The 16,014-nt window shown below is 48.0% G+C and overlaps 1 protein-coding gene across 1 annotated transcript in view; it reads right to left on the bottom strand.

Moving 5' to 3' along the window:
* The window catches only part of LMNB2 (lamin B2), a 37,198-nt gene extending 21,566 nt beyond the window's left edge, over positions 1-15,632 (bottom strand). The window contains exons 1-2 of the mRNA XM_039566080.1: positions 15,290-15,632; positions 6,648-6,784 (exon numbers count right to left, since the gene is read on the bottom strand). Of these exons, the coding sequence (XP_039422014.1) occupies positions 6,648-6,784; positions 15,290-15,526 (374 nt within the window). The 5' untranslated portion in view covers positions 15,527-15,632. The remainder of the gene's footprint in view (positions 1-6,647; positions 6,785-15,289) is intronic.
* Positions 15,633-16,014: the final 382 nt, after the last annotated feature.

The following is a 16,014-nucleotide window of genomic DNA, read 5'->3' as shown; positions in this document are numbered from 1 at the left end:
AGGGTCCGGCCGGACACCGGGATCGGCTGCCCAGGGGTTTGTGAAGCCTTTGTTCCATCCCTTCCCGGGATCCCGGGGCACCGGTGCCGCGTGCTCCCCGAGCTCGCTCCGGAGCGCCCCCTGCAGCCGCGGGGGAACCATCGCACCTGCCCTGCTCACCGGGAGCCGCCAGCGCCCCTGCCGGCTGCGAGCGGAACTGCACCCGAGGGGAAAGGGCCCGGCAGCCGAGAAGGCTGGGGCTGGGTTTGTGATTGTTCGCTGTTACTGCCAGAGTTATTGCTGTTTGTTCGACTGGTTATACACATAGAGATATATGATAGTAAAGAACTGTTATTCCTATTTCCCACATCTTTGCCTAAAGGCCCTTGATTTCAAAATCATAATAATTCGGAGGGAAGGGGGTTGCATTTTCTTTTTCATTTCAAGGGAGACTTTTGTCTTCCTTGGCAGACACCTGTCTTTCAAACCAAGACAGTGGCCTCCTCTGGACTCACTCCAGCAGTCCACATTCTTCTGATGTTGGGTCCCCAGAACAGAACACAGTACACCAAGTGGGCTTGAGGGGGCAAATCACTTCCCTTGACCCACTGGCCACACTTCTTTTGATCCAGCGTAGGATATGATCAGCTTTCAGGGCTGTAAGTGCACACTGTTAGCTCAAATTCAGTTTTTGATCCATCAACTGGTTCTCCTCAGGGCTGCTCTTGATCCATTCCCACCCATCCATTCTGTGTCTGTGATGGGAATGACCCAACACATACGCAGGACCTTACACTTGGCCTTGTTGAACTTCCTAAGGTTCACACAGGCCCACTTCTCCAGCCTGTCCTGATCTCTCTAGGTGGCATCCCTTCCCTCCGGTGCATCAACTGCACCACACACGTTTTGGTTGGCTGTTCTTTCTCATTAGAAGGAAGTGCTTCCTGCCCCTTGCCCCCCTCACCCCCCAGACTCACGTCCAGTTTCCAGTGGGTACTCTGGAAATCTTACGGAGATTATGAGCTGGTGGCTCCTGAGATAATAGGAGCCAATAGGGAAACACACGTGAAACACCTCCAAGAAATTAACGGGCATTCATCTAAGAAGATGACACAGCCGACAGCCCAGCTGTATGTCTACACCAATGAATGCAGGGTGGGCAACAAACAGGAGGAGCTGGAAGCCACTGTGCTGCTGGAAAGCTGCGACCTAGTTGCCACTGAAACTTGCTGGGATGAATCGCATGACTGGACTTCAATTATCAACAGCTACAGGCTGTTGAGAAGGGACAGGTGAGGAAGGAGGGGTGGAGGGGTTGCCCTCTCCAAGAAGTGGATTGAATGTGGAGGGCTGTCTCTGAAGAACAACCATGAGCATTTTGAAAGCCTGTGGGTAAGAATCAGAGACCAAGGCAACAATGGGAACCCTTGTAGTTCTACTCCTGGCTGACTGATCAAGTGGAGCCTTTTTGCTCCAGCCACAGGAGGCATTGCACTTGTAGACTCATCCTGCTATGGGACCTCAACCATCCCAGCATCTGCTGGAAAAGTAGCAGGTGACCAGGAGGCTGTTGGAAAGCACTGAGGATAGCTTGTCAAGCCAGGTAATAAACAGCTCTACCAGATGGGATGAGATACTGGACCTGACGGTCACCAATACAAGTGAGCCAATCGGTGATGTCAGGACAGGAGGCAGCCTGGGCTGCAGTGATCATGCAGTCCAGGAGTTTGAAGTCCTGAGAGACATGGGTCAAATGAAGAGCAATGAAGAATGAACTTTAGGAAAGCAAACTGCCTACTGTTCAAGGAGTTAGTCAATAGCACCCCCTGGGGAACTGCCCTCAGGGACAAGGAAAAAGATCTTTTAGGAAATCTTCTAGAGCACAAGAGCTCGTGATCCTCAGGACTGGAAGGCAAGAGACCAGTATGGATGAGTTGAGACCAGCAGGTCAAACTAAAAAGCAAGAGGATAATGCAGAGGCAGTGTATCCTGGCAAGAGTATGGAGATGCTACCTGGTTGTGTAGGGATAGGGTCAGTAAGGCCAAGGTGCAGCTGAAGTTGAACTTGGCAAGGGACACCAAGAATAACAAGAGCTTCCACAGGTATGTTAGTCAGAAAAGGAAGGTCAAAGCAGGTGTACTTCTTTGATGAACAAGACTGGCAAAGTAATAACAGACGAGAAGAAGGTTGATGTACTTAACAACTATTTTGCCTCACCCTTCAATGGCAACCTCTTGAGTAGATAGACCACAAAACAGGAACTGGGAAGGCAAAATAGCTCACCCTGTAAGAGAAGGTCAGGTTTGTGACCACCTGAGAAACCTGAATATACCCAAGTCTATGGGACCTGACAAGATGCACCCCAGAGTCCTGAAGAATTGGCTGATGTAGCTGCCAAGCCACTCTCCATGACATTTGAAATGTCATGGCAGTCAGATGAAGGCCCAGGTAACAGAAAAAAGGGAAGCATTGTACCCATTTTTCAAAAGGGTGAGAAGGAGGACTCTAGGAGTTACTGACCTGTCAGCCACACCTCTGTACGTGGGAACATCATGGAGCAGATCCTCCTAGAAGCTCTGCTAAGGCACATGGAGCACAAGGAAGTGATTCAAGACATCCAGTACAGCTTCTCCAAGTTCTGTTTAATCAACCTAGCGGCCTTCCCTTGTCCACTGATGGAGTCACTTCATCATGGAAGGGCTATGAATATTGTCTGTCTGGACTTCTGTAAGGCCTTTGATAAAGTCCCCCCACAACATCCTTCTCTGATAATTGCACAGGTAAAATTAGACAAAGGCATCAATGAAGAAAAGTAGTGGGCATATGCATAAATAAAAAAGAATTCAAAAATTCAGATTCAATTTGCCTTTTGTAAAGGAAGGCAAGGAACATAAGCAGGGGTAGGAACCCTGCACAGAAGGGCTCTGAGAGGGCCTTACTTCACCTCTGCCCAAAAAGGCCACAGCAAATCTGGTTACCACAAAACACTTTTGAGTTCTGTAGCATCCCTGCCACTCACTAGGGCCTTGGGAGACATCTCTGACTCTGATGTAAAATACTGTTTGGAGATTACCCTTCTTCACACATCAGCAGCTCAGAAGCACCCAAAATACAACCATGTTTAAGAAATTATTCATAAATAAAATAGAGAACAAGACATTGAACACTGTTACTGTACAACAGCATCTTGAATACCGGCTGAAGTTCCAATTCTGCGAGCCTTCCTTCCCAAGAGGATACACTAAAACAGGAAAAATTACAGAGGGGATAAAATGTTGATTGAAAGCACAGAGCAGCTTCAGGAATAGAAGCAGTAAAATGTTTCCACTTGAAAAAAAGAGATCATTAAAGAGAAAAATCCTAGGAAATATGAACGAAAATACAAAAATAAAGGGATAAATGAACCAATGAAACTGGGCAGGCGGATTGAACAACAGGTTTATACAACACATATACCTACAATACCTACAATATGTAGGTAAGCTCAGAATCCCCTTGCTATGTCTAAGAACTCCACAAACAGCTGGTCTCAGGATACTGGTCACACTTTGAAATGTAAACCTATGATGGCTATTATACAGAATCCAGCTGGACATCAGGAAGTCCCTTAGCTGAAAGGAATTGCTGAAGACTGGAAGAGTATTCCAGAGAACTGCTGCTATGCATGTTACATTCTTTTCTTCTCTAGATGAATGGCTTTCAACAGAGATCAATTAACAGGCTAAGAAGACCTTTGGTCTACAAACTACTCTAGAAAAAGCCTTGGGATGCTTCTTGTTGACTTACTAAGCAAAATTATATTCAATTATCCCAAACACTAAAAATCCTCCAAAAATGTTACAACATCAGTAACACAGTAAGAGAAAAAAAATCTAAACTAAACAAAATATGTGCCCCAGAATCCAAACCCTGGGAGCTGAATCTGCACTCACGTGGAACCCTGAGGTAGTGTCATCTGTCAGTATTTGAACAAGATACAGAAAGACATAAGCAGAAGTGCTTCCTCTGAAGTCCATTACACTGACAGAAAAACCTTGTTCTTTCCTAGACCACAGACACTGCCACAAATCCTTGTGTTCCATCCAAGGCTCTTGGATGCAGCTTGGTCAGCTGCTCCACAAGTTGAAATTGTGCAAGGAGACAGCCCCAAGAAGGAACTAAAAGCAGGGTAAGCCTCAAGCTCCTTCGGACACAAACTAGGCCTGATCTCACCACCTCCAACCACACCCCGTGGCCTCCCTGGAGTATCTTCAATGCCTTCAAGGCTTTCCATGCTCACAAACCCAGGTTTTGGGAGAAAAAAAGAAAGGTGGAATCTTCTTTTAAAGCAGTAGCTTGACTGTGTTTGGATCCTATGTCTTGAGGGAAGTCTATTATCTCCTGTCCCAGCAACCCAACCTATTCCAAGCAAACAACGGAATGACAGTGTTTGGGATCCCTTCTGGCCAGACTGTGGTGGCATCCTTAAATCTCTCCTCTGTAATGAGCTTGAAAGAGAGACAGAAGTAATAGTAGTGAATATAAAATTATGCAATAACCTACTCTTCCACTACACACAGTTCTCAAAGCAAGTTTGGCCTGAGAGAAGCAACATCTGACCATAAGCATAGACAGGGAAGCTTCAGTAATGAGCTAGATGTCAAGTGAACACAGCAAATCAGACAAAAAATTAAAAGTTGCATTTGCAAAGTCATACTTAAAATGTGGCCACATGACAAGCCAGACACCCTGAGAACACTCCAAGTACAACACAAACATCTCAATGGACTGGAAGGAATTTGGTAGAAGAAACTCTGAAGCTGAAGAAGAATTCAACTCTACTGCTATGAACTGTAAAAACAGAGAGAAACCCAGAAAACCAGGTATTTTTTCCTCATCTATCGCAGAAGACAAACAAAAAGTCAATTTGGTAGAATTGGTCATTGAAGTGACTGGTAAGGGGCAACTCAGTTGTCCAAACAAAGGAATGAGGGAGGTGATCCAAGGGAAAACACCATCACTTTACATGCACAACTTTCTACAACAAAGGTATTTGTAAAATCTCTTACGGCTATCAAAAGTCTAAAGAACAGGAATCAACTGGATTCTCATTACCTACCAAGTGAAGATACTTCTTACAAGGATACCTTAATCAAAACAGAGAAATATCTTGCAGAACACAAGAGGTGAACCAAATTCCCAGTTACTACTGTTGTTCTCTTCTGGAGTTTGCTTTAAAACCCAAGCAAGAAGAGCACTTGCTATCCTGAGACAAGAGAAACAACCCTAAAGGCCACGTGATGCCAACTGCCATGCAAAATATACTATCCAAAATAAATGCCAAGACTGTTGGCCTGAGGCTTTGAAGGGGAAAAACAGTCCCAACAGGAACATCCCAGTAGGGCTGGGTGGGATTCACCTCACTGCACTTCAGGGGTTTTATGGCTGACCTAGTTACCAGAGGGGTTTTTCATGGTTGACAAAAGCTGAGCTAACCGAGTCCACGAACACCAGTGCACAGGTCGTCTGACCACATGCAGGCCTATGGTATTGGCTGTGCTTCAATAGGCTTTACACCGACTCACACAAATGCAGATGCCTACACTACTGCTATTTCATATTTGGACAGTTGTTTTAGGGCAAAGTCCAAAAATATCTCTGATAGCTGACTTTAAAAGAGGGCCCAGCATAGAAAATGAGCATCCAGTGATATAGCAAAGTTTACAGAGAAAACATGAAGTACTTTATCATAAATCAACTACCTAGTCAGGAAAAAAAAAGACAAGGGAGGGAAACACTTAAGTCCTTTTATAACCACTTAGTTGCAAATGAAGAGAGATGAGAGACTTACAGTAGGCCTGTAGTGGCACCAACAGATTAAAACCTATTTTATGGCCGACAACATTGATAAAAAGGTGATGTACATAATGACCCGCTCAGGAAAAATCTGTAATTCCCAAATCTTATCTATTAAAATAGGTACCAAAATTAAATTAGAAGCAAAAATTGATTTTTTGCCACCACATATATTAATTTTAAAATGAAGTTTCTACTGCTAAACAGTATTTGATTACAAAAATTCCCATGGGTATTGAAATAATGGCTACTACTTGGCTTCAGGAACTGGTTCATTATGCCAGTTCTCTGTGAAGCAAACTGAACAGCAGTTTTTAAAAATTTAATCGAGATCTTTTCCCAGCACATTTACATTGTAGCATCATGTATTTTCAAGGCAACACTGCTTCCATATTCCCAAACTGCTCATGGCTACCCTTTCCCTTTTCTTCCATTTCTCCCATCAGTCGTACAGTGAACCAGGCTACAAAAATGATGAATTAACCCTCCTTGGATGGATCAATTTTAATCGAGATCATTTTCTCAATCCAGTTTACCAAGCAGCTGCACACACGCGTGTCCACGTAAGGGGAGGTACAATAGGACAAAGCAGGCACAGCCATTTGTTTGAGCCTCAAATCACATGATATTCATCTTACATCTACAAATACGCTTGTGTATATTCTGCCGGAATTACGTGCTCTGACCAGCTCTACCAACAAGCTGAAGGATTTTCCCTGTGACAAGCCAGTATCTTCTCACTGACCTGCTTCCAAAAGGCATTTTAAGAAGCATCATTTGTATAATTTCCACAGCAAATATATATTAAAAAAAAAAGGAATACTCTCCTCACCTTTTATTGAACTCCTCAAGTTCTGCTCTCAGTTTTCCTATTTCAATTTGTAATCTAGCCCTCTCTTTGGCAGTTTCATCCAGAACTCTTCGAGCATCAGCCAGTTCAGACTCATAGAGACTCTTGATTCCGCTCACCTAAGGGGAAAAAAAAAATGAGAACATCCCAACGACTATCAAAGAACTGAAACATAGGACCAGGTTACCCATAAGTTTCTTTGAAAAATGGTGTACGATATGATTTCTGCCATTTAAGAACAATCTATATTGAACATTTTCAATTAATGAGCAGTCCCAAAGATTTAGTTTTTATTACGATTGCAACAAAACATGCTATGTTTGAAATGTGCAAGCCTTCCCAAGAGATAAACTGAACTAGATCAGTGCACCCTACAATCTCGGCTTCAATTATTTGCCCTTATTCCCAATACTGCTGCTTTGAGAGATTGTTTTAAACACTTGAGGACAATTTGTGGACTATGAGGCCAAGGGCCCATTTTGACTCTGCTGCTCTTGCACTACAAAGCTACAGAGAATCTGAAACCAGATGAACTACAGAAATGTGAACTGTTCAGAAATGAGCTTCCACTCTTGTTCTCTACCTCAGAGGATAAAGAACTACAGACTTCTCCCTGTCCCAAAATAATATATCATATAATCAGTGACACAGACTGTATGAGGCACCTCAAAGTCTTCTATACCTTTATATTTTTTGGAACACAAGATTATTTGAAAGGTGTATCAGCTAAAATGTACAGACCATGTAAAATTGCTGCTTTTGCTTCTGTGAAAGGATACCAGAAGAACTTTCAAAGAATCACAGAATATGCTGAGTTAGGCCTGTCAGGAGCATCGAGTCCAACTCTTGGCCCTGCACAGGACACCCCAACAATATCACACCGTGCCTGAGAGTGTTGTCCAAATGCTCCTTGAGCTCTGGCAACCTTGTGAGCACTTCCCTGGGGAGCCTGTCCAGTGCCCAACCACCTCCTGAGAAAAAACCTTCTCCTGATATCCAGCCTAAACCTTCTCTGACTCAGCTTCATGCTGTTTCCTCAGGCTCTGTCATTGGTCACAAGACTGTACAGACTGGTACCTGCCCCTCATGAGGAGGCTGAAGATGGCATTGAGGTGTCCCCCCAGTCTCCCCTTCTCCAGGCTGAACAAACCAAGTGCCCTCAGGAGCTCCTTTAGACCCTTCCCCATCCTTGTGGCCCTTCTTTGGACACTCTCTATTAGCTTAATGTCTTTTTCATATGGTGGTGCCCAAAACTATCCCCTCCCTCGCCAAGTTGGCCTGATGCCCCCCAGGACACGGCTGGCCCTCCTGGCTCCAGGGCACTGCTGACTCGGATCCAACTTGCCATTACCCAGGACCCCCAGGTCCCTTTCTGTAGCTCCTCTTCAGCCTCTTGTTCCCCAGTCCATCCACACAGCCACGGCTGCCCTGTCCCAGGGGCAGTATCTGGCACTTGCCCTTGTTAAACTCCACATGGTTGGTGATTTCCCATCTATCTGATTTGTTGATGTTTCTCTGGAGGGCCTCTCTGCCCTTGCAGGATTTGACAGCTCCTTCCAATTTAGTGTCATTGGCAAACTTTCTTAGTATTCCTTTGAGTCCTGCATTCAAGGGTCATTGATGAAGATGTTGAAGAGAACTGGGCTGACGTTGGAACCCTATGGAACCCCACTAGTGACCAATGTCAGCCTGACATCACCCCAGTCACTATAACCCTTTGTGCTCAACGCCTGAGCTAGCTGCTCACCCATAATGTGACATGGCTATCCAGCTGTATACTGGACATTTAGTCAGGTGGATCCTGTCTCTCTGAAGCAGTTGTGAATCCTGAAAGACAGTTCCATGGTCACAGAATTACAGAACAACAGGGTTGGGTTGGAAGAGACCTTAAAGCCCATCTCATTCCACCCCCTGCCATGTGCAGGGACACCTTCCACTATCCCAGGTTGTTCCAAGCCCCAATCTGACTTGAACATTTCCAGGAATGGGGCAGCAACAGCTTCTCTGGGCAACCTGTGCCAGGGCCTCACCACCCTCACAGGGAAGAATTTGTTCCTAATACCCCACATAACCCTGCCCTCTGGCAGTGGAAGCCATTCCCACTTGTCTTGTTATTCGAGACCCTTGTCCAAAGTCCCTCTCCAGACCTCTTGGAGCTCCTTCAGGCACTGGAAGGGGCTCTAAAGTCTCCCCAGAGCCTTCTCTTCTCCAGACTGAAGAATCCCAACTCTCTCTGCCCATCTCCATAGCAGAGACGTTCCAGGTTTTGAAGCATCTCTGCAATGTCCCCTGGACTCCCTCCAGCAGCTCCACGACCTTCTGATGTTGTTCCCCAGGGCTGGGGCAGCTCTGCAGGTGGGGTCTCACCTGAACAGGTCAGAGGTGCAGAATCGCTCCCTCCCCTGCTGCCCACACTGGGGGCTCAGCCCAGCACAGGGGGGGTTTCTGGGGACCAGTGCTTATGGCTGGGGCAGGTTGAGCTTCTCACCCACCACCACCCCTAAGTCCTTCACTCCAAAGCTACTCTCAATCCATTCTCCACCCAGCCTCTATTTGTGCTTGGGGTTTGTTGTAGAATCCAACAGCAGTTGTGCAATCCAGAGTTGCTCCGCAGGATCTGCTCAGCTATCCTCAAGCCCTTCACTCTCCCCACACCACCTGGGCCCTGATGCCACTGACAATCACTGCCTTGGTTTGAAAGACAGGTGCCTGCCAAGGCAGGCAGGAACTTCCCTTGGAATACAAAATGTGACCCCTTTCCCTCCAAATTATTGTAACTTTGAAATTAAGGGGCTTTCAGGCAAAGATATGTGAAAAGGAGTAGGAGTTCTTTACTAGTGTATCTAGATATGTGCAAGGAGATGAACAAACAGCAGCGGCAGCACCAACGAGCAGCAGCAGAGCCCAGGCCCAGCCGCTCCCGGCTGCCGGCACCTTCCCCTCGGCGCAGCTCCGCTCGCGGCCGCCAGGGGCGCTGGTGGCTCCCGGCCGGGCAGGGCGGGGGCGCTGATTGCCCCGCGCCTGCAGGGGGCGCTGTGGCGCGAGCGCGGCCGCCTCTCCACACGGCAATGGCGGCTGAGGCGGCGGCAGAGGGAGAGAAGGGGCTTTCCTTGACACACTCGCTGGGGTGGCCGGGCTCAGCGGCACTCGGGAAGCTGAATGGGCTGCAGCAGGAACCTCGCAGCAGCAGGCTGGAACGGCAGAGGTGGGGACACACGGGTGGCAAACAAAGTGTAGCAAAAAATCTGGAGCACTGGGAAGGAACTGCAGTGGTCAGGCAGACCCAGGGTGTCGCGTTAAATCATAGCAAAAAGCAGGAAGAACCAGCAGAAAGCAGCGGGGCTGGGTAGAAGCAGCCAGGAGATGCTCCCTTGGAGGGGCTCAGGGCCCCGGGTTTTCCCCTGAGGCACCCACGTAGATGGTGAGGGTCCTTCCCAGGGAAGTGAGGCATTGATAAGGTCCCAGTGCAAAGGCTGCTCTTACGAGCAAAGGCTCACCCACAGTAAGGAGAAAGCAGTGCAAGACAGAGCTCTGCAGTGGCAGTGAATTCTCCCCGCAGTAGCAGCAGCCCAACCATCTCCCCTCTGACCCCAAGAGTGAGCAAGGAGCTGAGCCCAGCCCCTGACCCCCAGCCAAAACCTCGCGGTATCTCTGCATTTCCCAAGAGAAAGCCCCCCAGCTTAGAGACTCCAGCCAGCTGCACCCCTTCCGCCCATCCTGGCCACATCTTTTGTCTCTCAGGTATCTATCACTCTGGTCTCTTAGGAAACAAATGGGAGAAAAATTGCCTGAAAGAAAGAAAGAAAAAAAAAAAAAAAAAAAAAAAAAAAAAAAAAAAAAAGGACAAGTCCTAACCTCCAACAATCAGCCAGAGCCATATAGTTATGTTTGATACTCTTCAGGTCCCTCTTGTCACTAGCACTGGTCCCTTTGTGGAAAAGCAGAAGGGATAAAATCCATATGGCCATGTGAGCCTCAGCAGCCTCTCTACAATGTCCAGAACACAAGCCCTGGCAAGCAGCAACAAACCTTCCCAGATGACAGGTTCAGCCAGCAAATGGGTCCCTCCACTGTGAAAATGTAAACCCCATCTGAAGATGATGGAAAAAATAGAACTAAAACCTGAAAATGGAGTTCAGCAGAAAACAGAAGGACATGCTGCAGCCCAATCCACTTCATGTCCATGTGCACCCAAACATAACTCTTCCTGCAGAGACCAACCTCGACACCCGTATTGTGTAACAGATGTTGCTTTCACTTTTCCCCCCCCCCCTCTTTTGCTAGCAAAAGAGCCTGGAAGGTTTTAATTGGCCAACACAGGGAACAAGGAAATAGAAAAGAGAAAACAGAGATGTTTCCATAGCCGACTCTGAAAGATACAACTGCTGGATGCTCTCACGTACCTGTGCCAGGAGCATTCAAAGCTCACTAGGCAGTGGGTCAATGGCAGACACACTGACACAGACCGTCCCAAAGCAACCGCTTGAGAAAAGCTGCAAGATGTCACTCAGTGAAGACTTGAAACATGTCAAGAAGGCACTGAACCAACATGCTAGGCAAGAAACATGCTCCAGCCAATCACAAGTGACTCCAGACAAATTTGGTGATGAAACATTAATCTCATTAGCACACATTAATGTGTAAACCAGAAGTGTATTCCCACCAGGTGTGGCTCAGTATGGTCTTATTTAGCCAGTTAAAGATTGACAAAGGACTGCCAGTCAGCTATGGCTCAGACTCTCCAAGAATATCAGTCAAGCTCTCAAGAACAATGAAGATGTGTATGTCACCTTCCAGATGATGTCTACAGTGCCAGAAAACCATTTAACCCAGTATTTTAGAGGCTGCAACTTGAGTGACCCAACATCCAGAGCAGCATCTGAGCATGTATTTTGCAGGTGGCAACTACGCAACATCAGACCCTAATATCCTGGTCATGACAGTAGCTCTGGTCACCACACATGGTGCACACAAAAGGGCACGGTAGCGCCAACACTGGCAGGTAAGAGGAAACCAGGTGAGATTGCAGCCATCTGCACTCACGCCCACAGAGCTGGGAAGACACAGGCAAAGAGGGAACCCCCATAGATACTGCTTTTGTCACAAGGGCAATTGCTGTCAGCAGCTGACATTCCCAGGGATCTTATCTTATTTATCTCTCTAATTCTCCTTTCTGAGGGTGAGCACAGTGGGGTGTCCTCAGAACAGTGCAGTAATCCCTCCCATCCCCATCAAAACATCTGTTCTGGAAGGCTGCAACCATAAGCACTGCAGGAGAGGGCAGGGAGTTAGTAAAAGGGAATTGAGGAGAGCTCTAGGACTCTCCTCTTAGCTCTCCCAGTATCTCCCCTCCCAGCCTCACAAATCAGGTTATTGCAACAGTGACCCCAACAGTGAGAACAGCATCAATCATGTACTAGGGATGTAGAAAAACAAGGGGATGAACTCAATTTCTCTTCTGTCACAGGCCAACCTACACAAGGGCAGTGATGGAGCAAAACAAACAGAGAAGGAATGAGGAGTTAGAGGTTCCCCCAGCTACATCTGCAAACTTTTTTTGCATTTGTCTGAGGGCTTACTGCATACACTTTTTATTTGTCTAGGCACCTATTGCATACAAGTAAAGGTAAAGCAGCATTGGACAGGGTAGGGAAAAGGCTATAATTGATAAAGAACTAAAGATGAATCAACTGCAAAGCTCCTTTTCTCTGCTATTAAGAGATGGCAGCCCTGTGTTCATCAAAAAGAACAATAGGAATGATATTGTTGAAAGGCCATGCTGAGACTGCCACACAGAACAGCAAATGGCTGCTTTCTGCAATCTTGTTCAAATTGGTGATTGAAACAAGGAAAAAGAACATCCTGATCAGCTAATGATTAAAGAATCTTTGGCAGAACAGTGACTACAGTCCTTGCCTGAGCAGCATCAGTAGAACTTCTCTCATCTAGAAGACACTACCCTAAACCAGAGCTTTGAGCACAGATCAAAACTGTTCCCATGCATGCAGGGTGGGGGCAGGGGGTGTCAGGAACAGTCACCCGTTACTCAGGACACGTCACGTCAGTCAATAACGACCTTACCCAGCTCAAGTATGGTCCCTGTGGGATACTGGAGTGACAAGCAAAGGACAAACATCTCTCTCATGGTACCATGGTTCTGTCTACTGCTAGCTATAGCTATCCTCAGCCTTGAGAAATTCACTTTCGATCATGGACCCCATCATCTGCTCTCTAGGCAAAAGTCTCAGGTAGTAACCAAGAGCCCATTGGTGTGCAGCCCCTCCTGCCTGCCTCCCACAACGTGCATGATACCACCTACCACAGTGGCAGATGATGTTTTCTGCCATTACCAAAGATAAGCCAAAAAACATAGAATATTCAGTCAGCTTTTATAAATAATAAATAAGATCAGACTCAAATTTACACATAGCTGAGGACAAGCAATGGGAATTTTCATCTTGAACACTGTGGAAAAAGAAAACGGTCTCCTATAAGCATTTAGAGCTTCGACGCTTGTGTATGTAAAGATATAATAACACAGAGAGAACTGTATGCGAATTTCACTGCACTATGTTCAGCTGTGCTTCTACACAGAAGTTAGAGCTGCTTTGGGGTTTGTTGGGAGGGAGTTGCGGGATTTGGAGGGTTTATTTTTAATTAGTATCTTATTTCGCACTAAGCCTAATCATTTTATGAATGCAAATTCCAATGGTTAATAAGAAAACTGAATTGTCAGCAGAAAATCCAGTTTACTAGGTTGGTCCCAAAAGTGAAAGGACAGTATTCTCCCATTCCAGTAAAACCAAAATCTGGCAGCTATGTGAAGTTTTACTGCTTCCACAGTCTTAAACCAATGTCCACTATCCAGCACTAAAACAATAAAACTACAAAGTTTCATTTTGTGGATATATGCAAAGAATAAATAAACCTTCCTAAAGGGATGGGGAAAGTATTTAACAAAGGTGGTCCAGTGACAAGCCAAACAGTCAGTGTCAAAGAAGAGCTTGATGAAACTGATGAAGTTTGTCAGAATGTGTCTAAGGATTAAGACCTTTTTGAAGTCTGGATGAAAATACCTGAGAAGGAAAGCTCAAGGGCAAAGAAACCAAAAGGTTCCTATCAAAATTCTCAAGTTTATTTTCCAGTTACTGCATCAGATACTTTTCGGAGTTGCTAACACACAGAACTGCTGTTAGGAGCTGGTTTATGCTCACGTTAAAAGTCTAATGAGATTATATCTACGTTGTCTGCTTGCCCTCTTACTCTTGCTACATGTGTACTGTCAATAGAATTACATTCTGCCTCTTGCATTTCAAAGGGATACTCCTTCTAGCCTCCAGCGATATACAGCTTAGAAGTTCCCTAAATTAGATGTAGTTATTTTGCTTATAGCATGATTTCACACGGCAAGTGATGTTTCACGCTTAGAAATATCTAGTGATTTGAAAGCATGGAAGTTACAATCATTAAGTGACACAAAAGGACTTTAAAAGTACTTCGGTTTTGGGCATACATGCACTGATGGCAGGTACTCCAACCACTCCCCAGATAAGACATTATCGTATCTGCTCTGCTTAAACTAAATTAAATCAAACCTTCCTCCCACCACCCCAAGCATCATCAAATCAGCATCTTAAGGGGTAAAAAAGGAAAAACAAAAAAAAAAAAATTTAAAAGCTACACAGTGGCACAGCAATCCACCACATCCCAGAAGTTACAGTCCAGGATGTTTATTGATAGGCTTTCCACAGCAGTTTGACATCATCTCAGCGCTGGGACACCGCACCTTGCTGAGGGGGTTTGGTCTTGCACAGGACGGGACTATCCCCAGTGTGTCACCGACTACATCCTTCCGCCATAAGGGAAGGAGAGTCCTGGGGGCAGCAGACACCACAGAATAGGGAAAAACAAGGCTTAGGAAAAAGAATCATCCAGTTTTGCTTCCAAGATTCCAGGAAACAAATCAGAGTCGCTTACAAGGATTTGATTCCGAGTATTTATGGGGTCTGTAAAAGATTTCCTACGGCGAGAGGCAAAGGCAGTCTAAATCCTTTCACATCTTCCATCCCATCGCATCAGCCGTCAAGAGAGAAGCCGTAGGGGACACCCAACACCCCGGTAGCACGGTACGCGTGTGCTGTGGGCGCGGGGCATCGGAGGGCTCGGACCGCCCACGGTCCCGGCCGAGCCCCGCCCGCGGCCAAGGGACCCGCGGCGGCTCCACGCTGCAGCCCGGCCGGCCCGGGAGCCGGCAACACCGCCCGCAGCGCAGCGCAGCGTCCGCCCCGCTCCGCTCCCGCCACGGGCTCCTGCCGGCGCCGAATCCCGGCCTGAGCCGCCTTGAATGTGTCGCCAGTGGCCTCTCAGCCCGACACCGCGGCCAGAGAGCCCCGGCAGCCTCGAGGGGCCGCGCGGGTAGGCGCTGGGTCTGCACAGCCCCCGCTCCCCGCCCGGCGGGACGCGCATGGCGCGGCAGCCACACGGAGCCGCCACAACGCGCCCCGAACGCGCAGGGAACGGGCGGGAACTGGCCGGGCGAGCCCCAGGCCGCGGACCCGCCCCGGGACGGAGGCGGGGGGGGCGCCCCACGGGCCGTCGCTGCTCGTCCCCTACTCCGGCCGTACCTCCCGGGTGGTGACCTCCTCCTTCTCCGAGATCTTCAGCAGCAGCCGGTCGTTCTCCAGCTCCAGCGCCCGCACACGGTCAATGTAAACGGCCAGGCGGTCATTGAGCTGTCGCAGCTCCTCCTTCTCCTGCAGCCGGGAGATGCGGGTCGGCGACAGCGGGGTCCCGCCGGGGGTGCCGCGGCTCGGAGTGCCTGACATGGCGCTGGGCTGGCTGGCGGGCGGGCAGCGACTCATTCAATCCCGCCGCACCGGGGGGAGGGAGCGCTAAGATGGCGGGCGGGCAGCCCCTCCCGCCGCGGCGCCGCCTGGGACATGCAGTCCCGGCGCCAAGATGGCCGCGGGTGGAGCGCTGCCCGCCATTTCGCGTCCTCTCAGGGAGCGCGGGGGCGGCTCGGGCCGCGCGGCAAGGACGGAATCGGGCGCGGGCCCGGTTCTGAGGCGAAGAGGTTTTGGTGGCAACAGCGGAAGGGACCGGGGCGACCGACAGGACTGACCCTCATCCGCTCCCAGCGGAGCAGCAGCCCGGGTCCACATACGGGGCTCAGGCCTGTGGGGTGATCGGTTCCCTGACAGGGTGTATTTGTGTGTTCTCACTGTAGTTCCCTAAAACATCGTCCACAGCCGCTTGTGGGCTGTGTGATTTTGCTGTGCTTTGCTGTCGGCTCTGCACAGGCCAGGGTCCAGCTCTGTGCTGAAATGGAGAAAACATGGATTGGACGTTC

Source organism: Corvus cornix, chromosome 28 (genome assembly GCF_000738735.6).
Source record: "Corvus cornix cornix isolate S_Up_H32 chromosome 28, ASM73873v5, whole genome shotgun sequence".
Taxonomy (NCBI): domain Eukaryota; kingdom Metazoa; phylum Chordata; class Aves; order Passeriformes; family Corvidae; genus Corvus; species Corvus cornix.
This window is presented reverse-complemented; position numbering and strand designations above follow the sequence as displayed.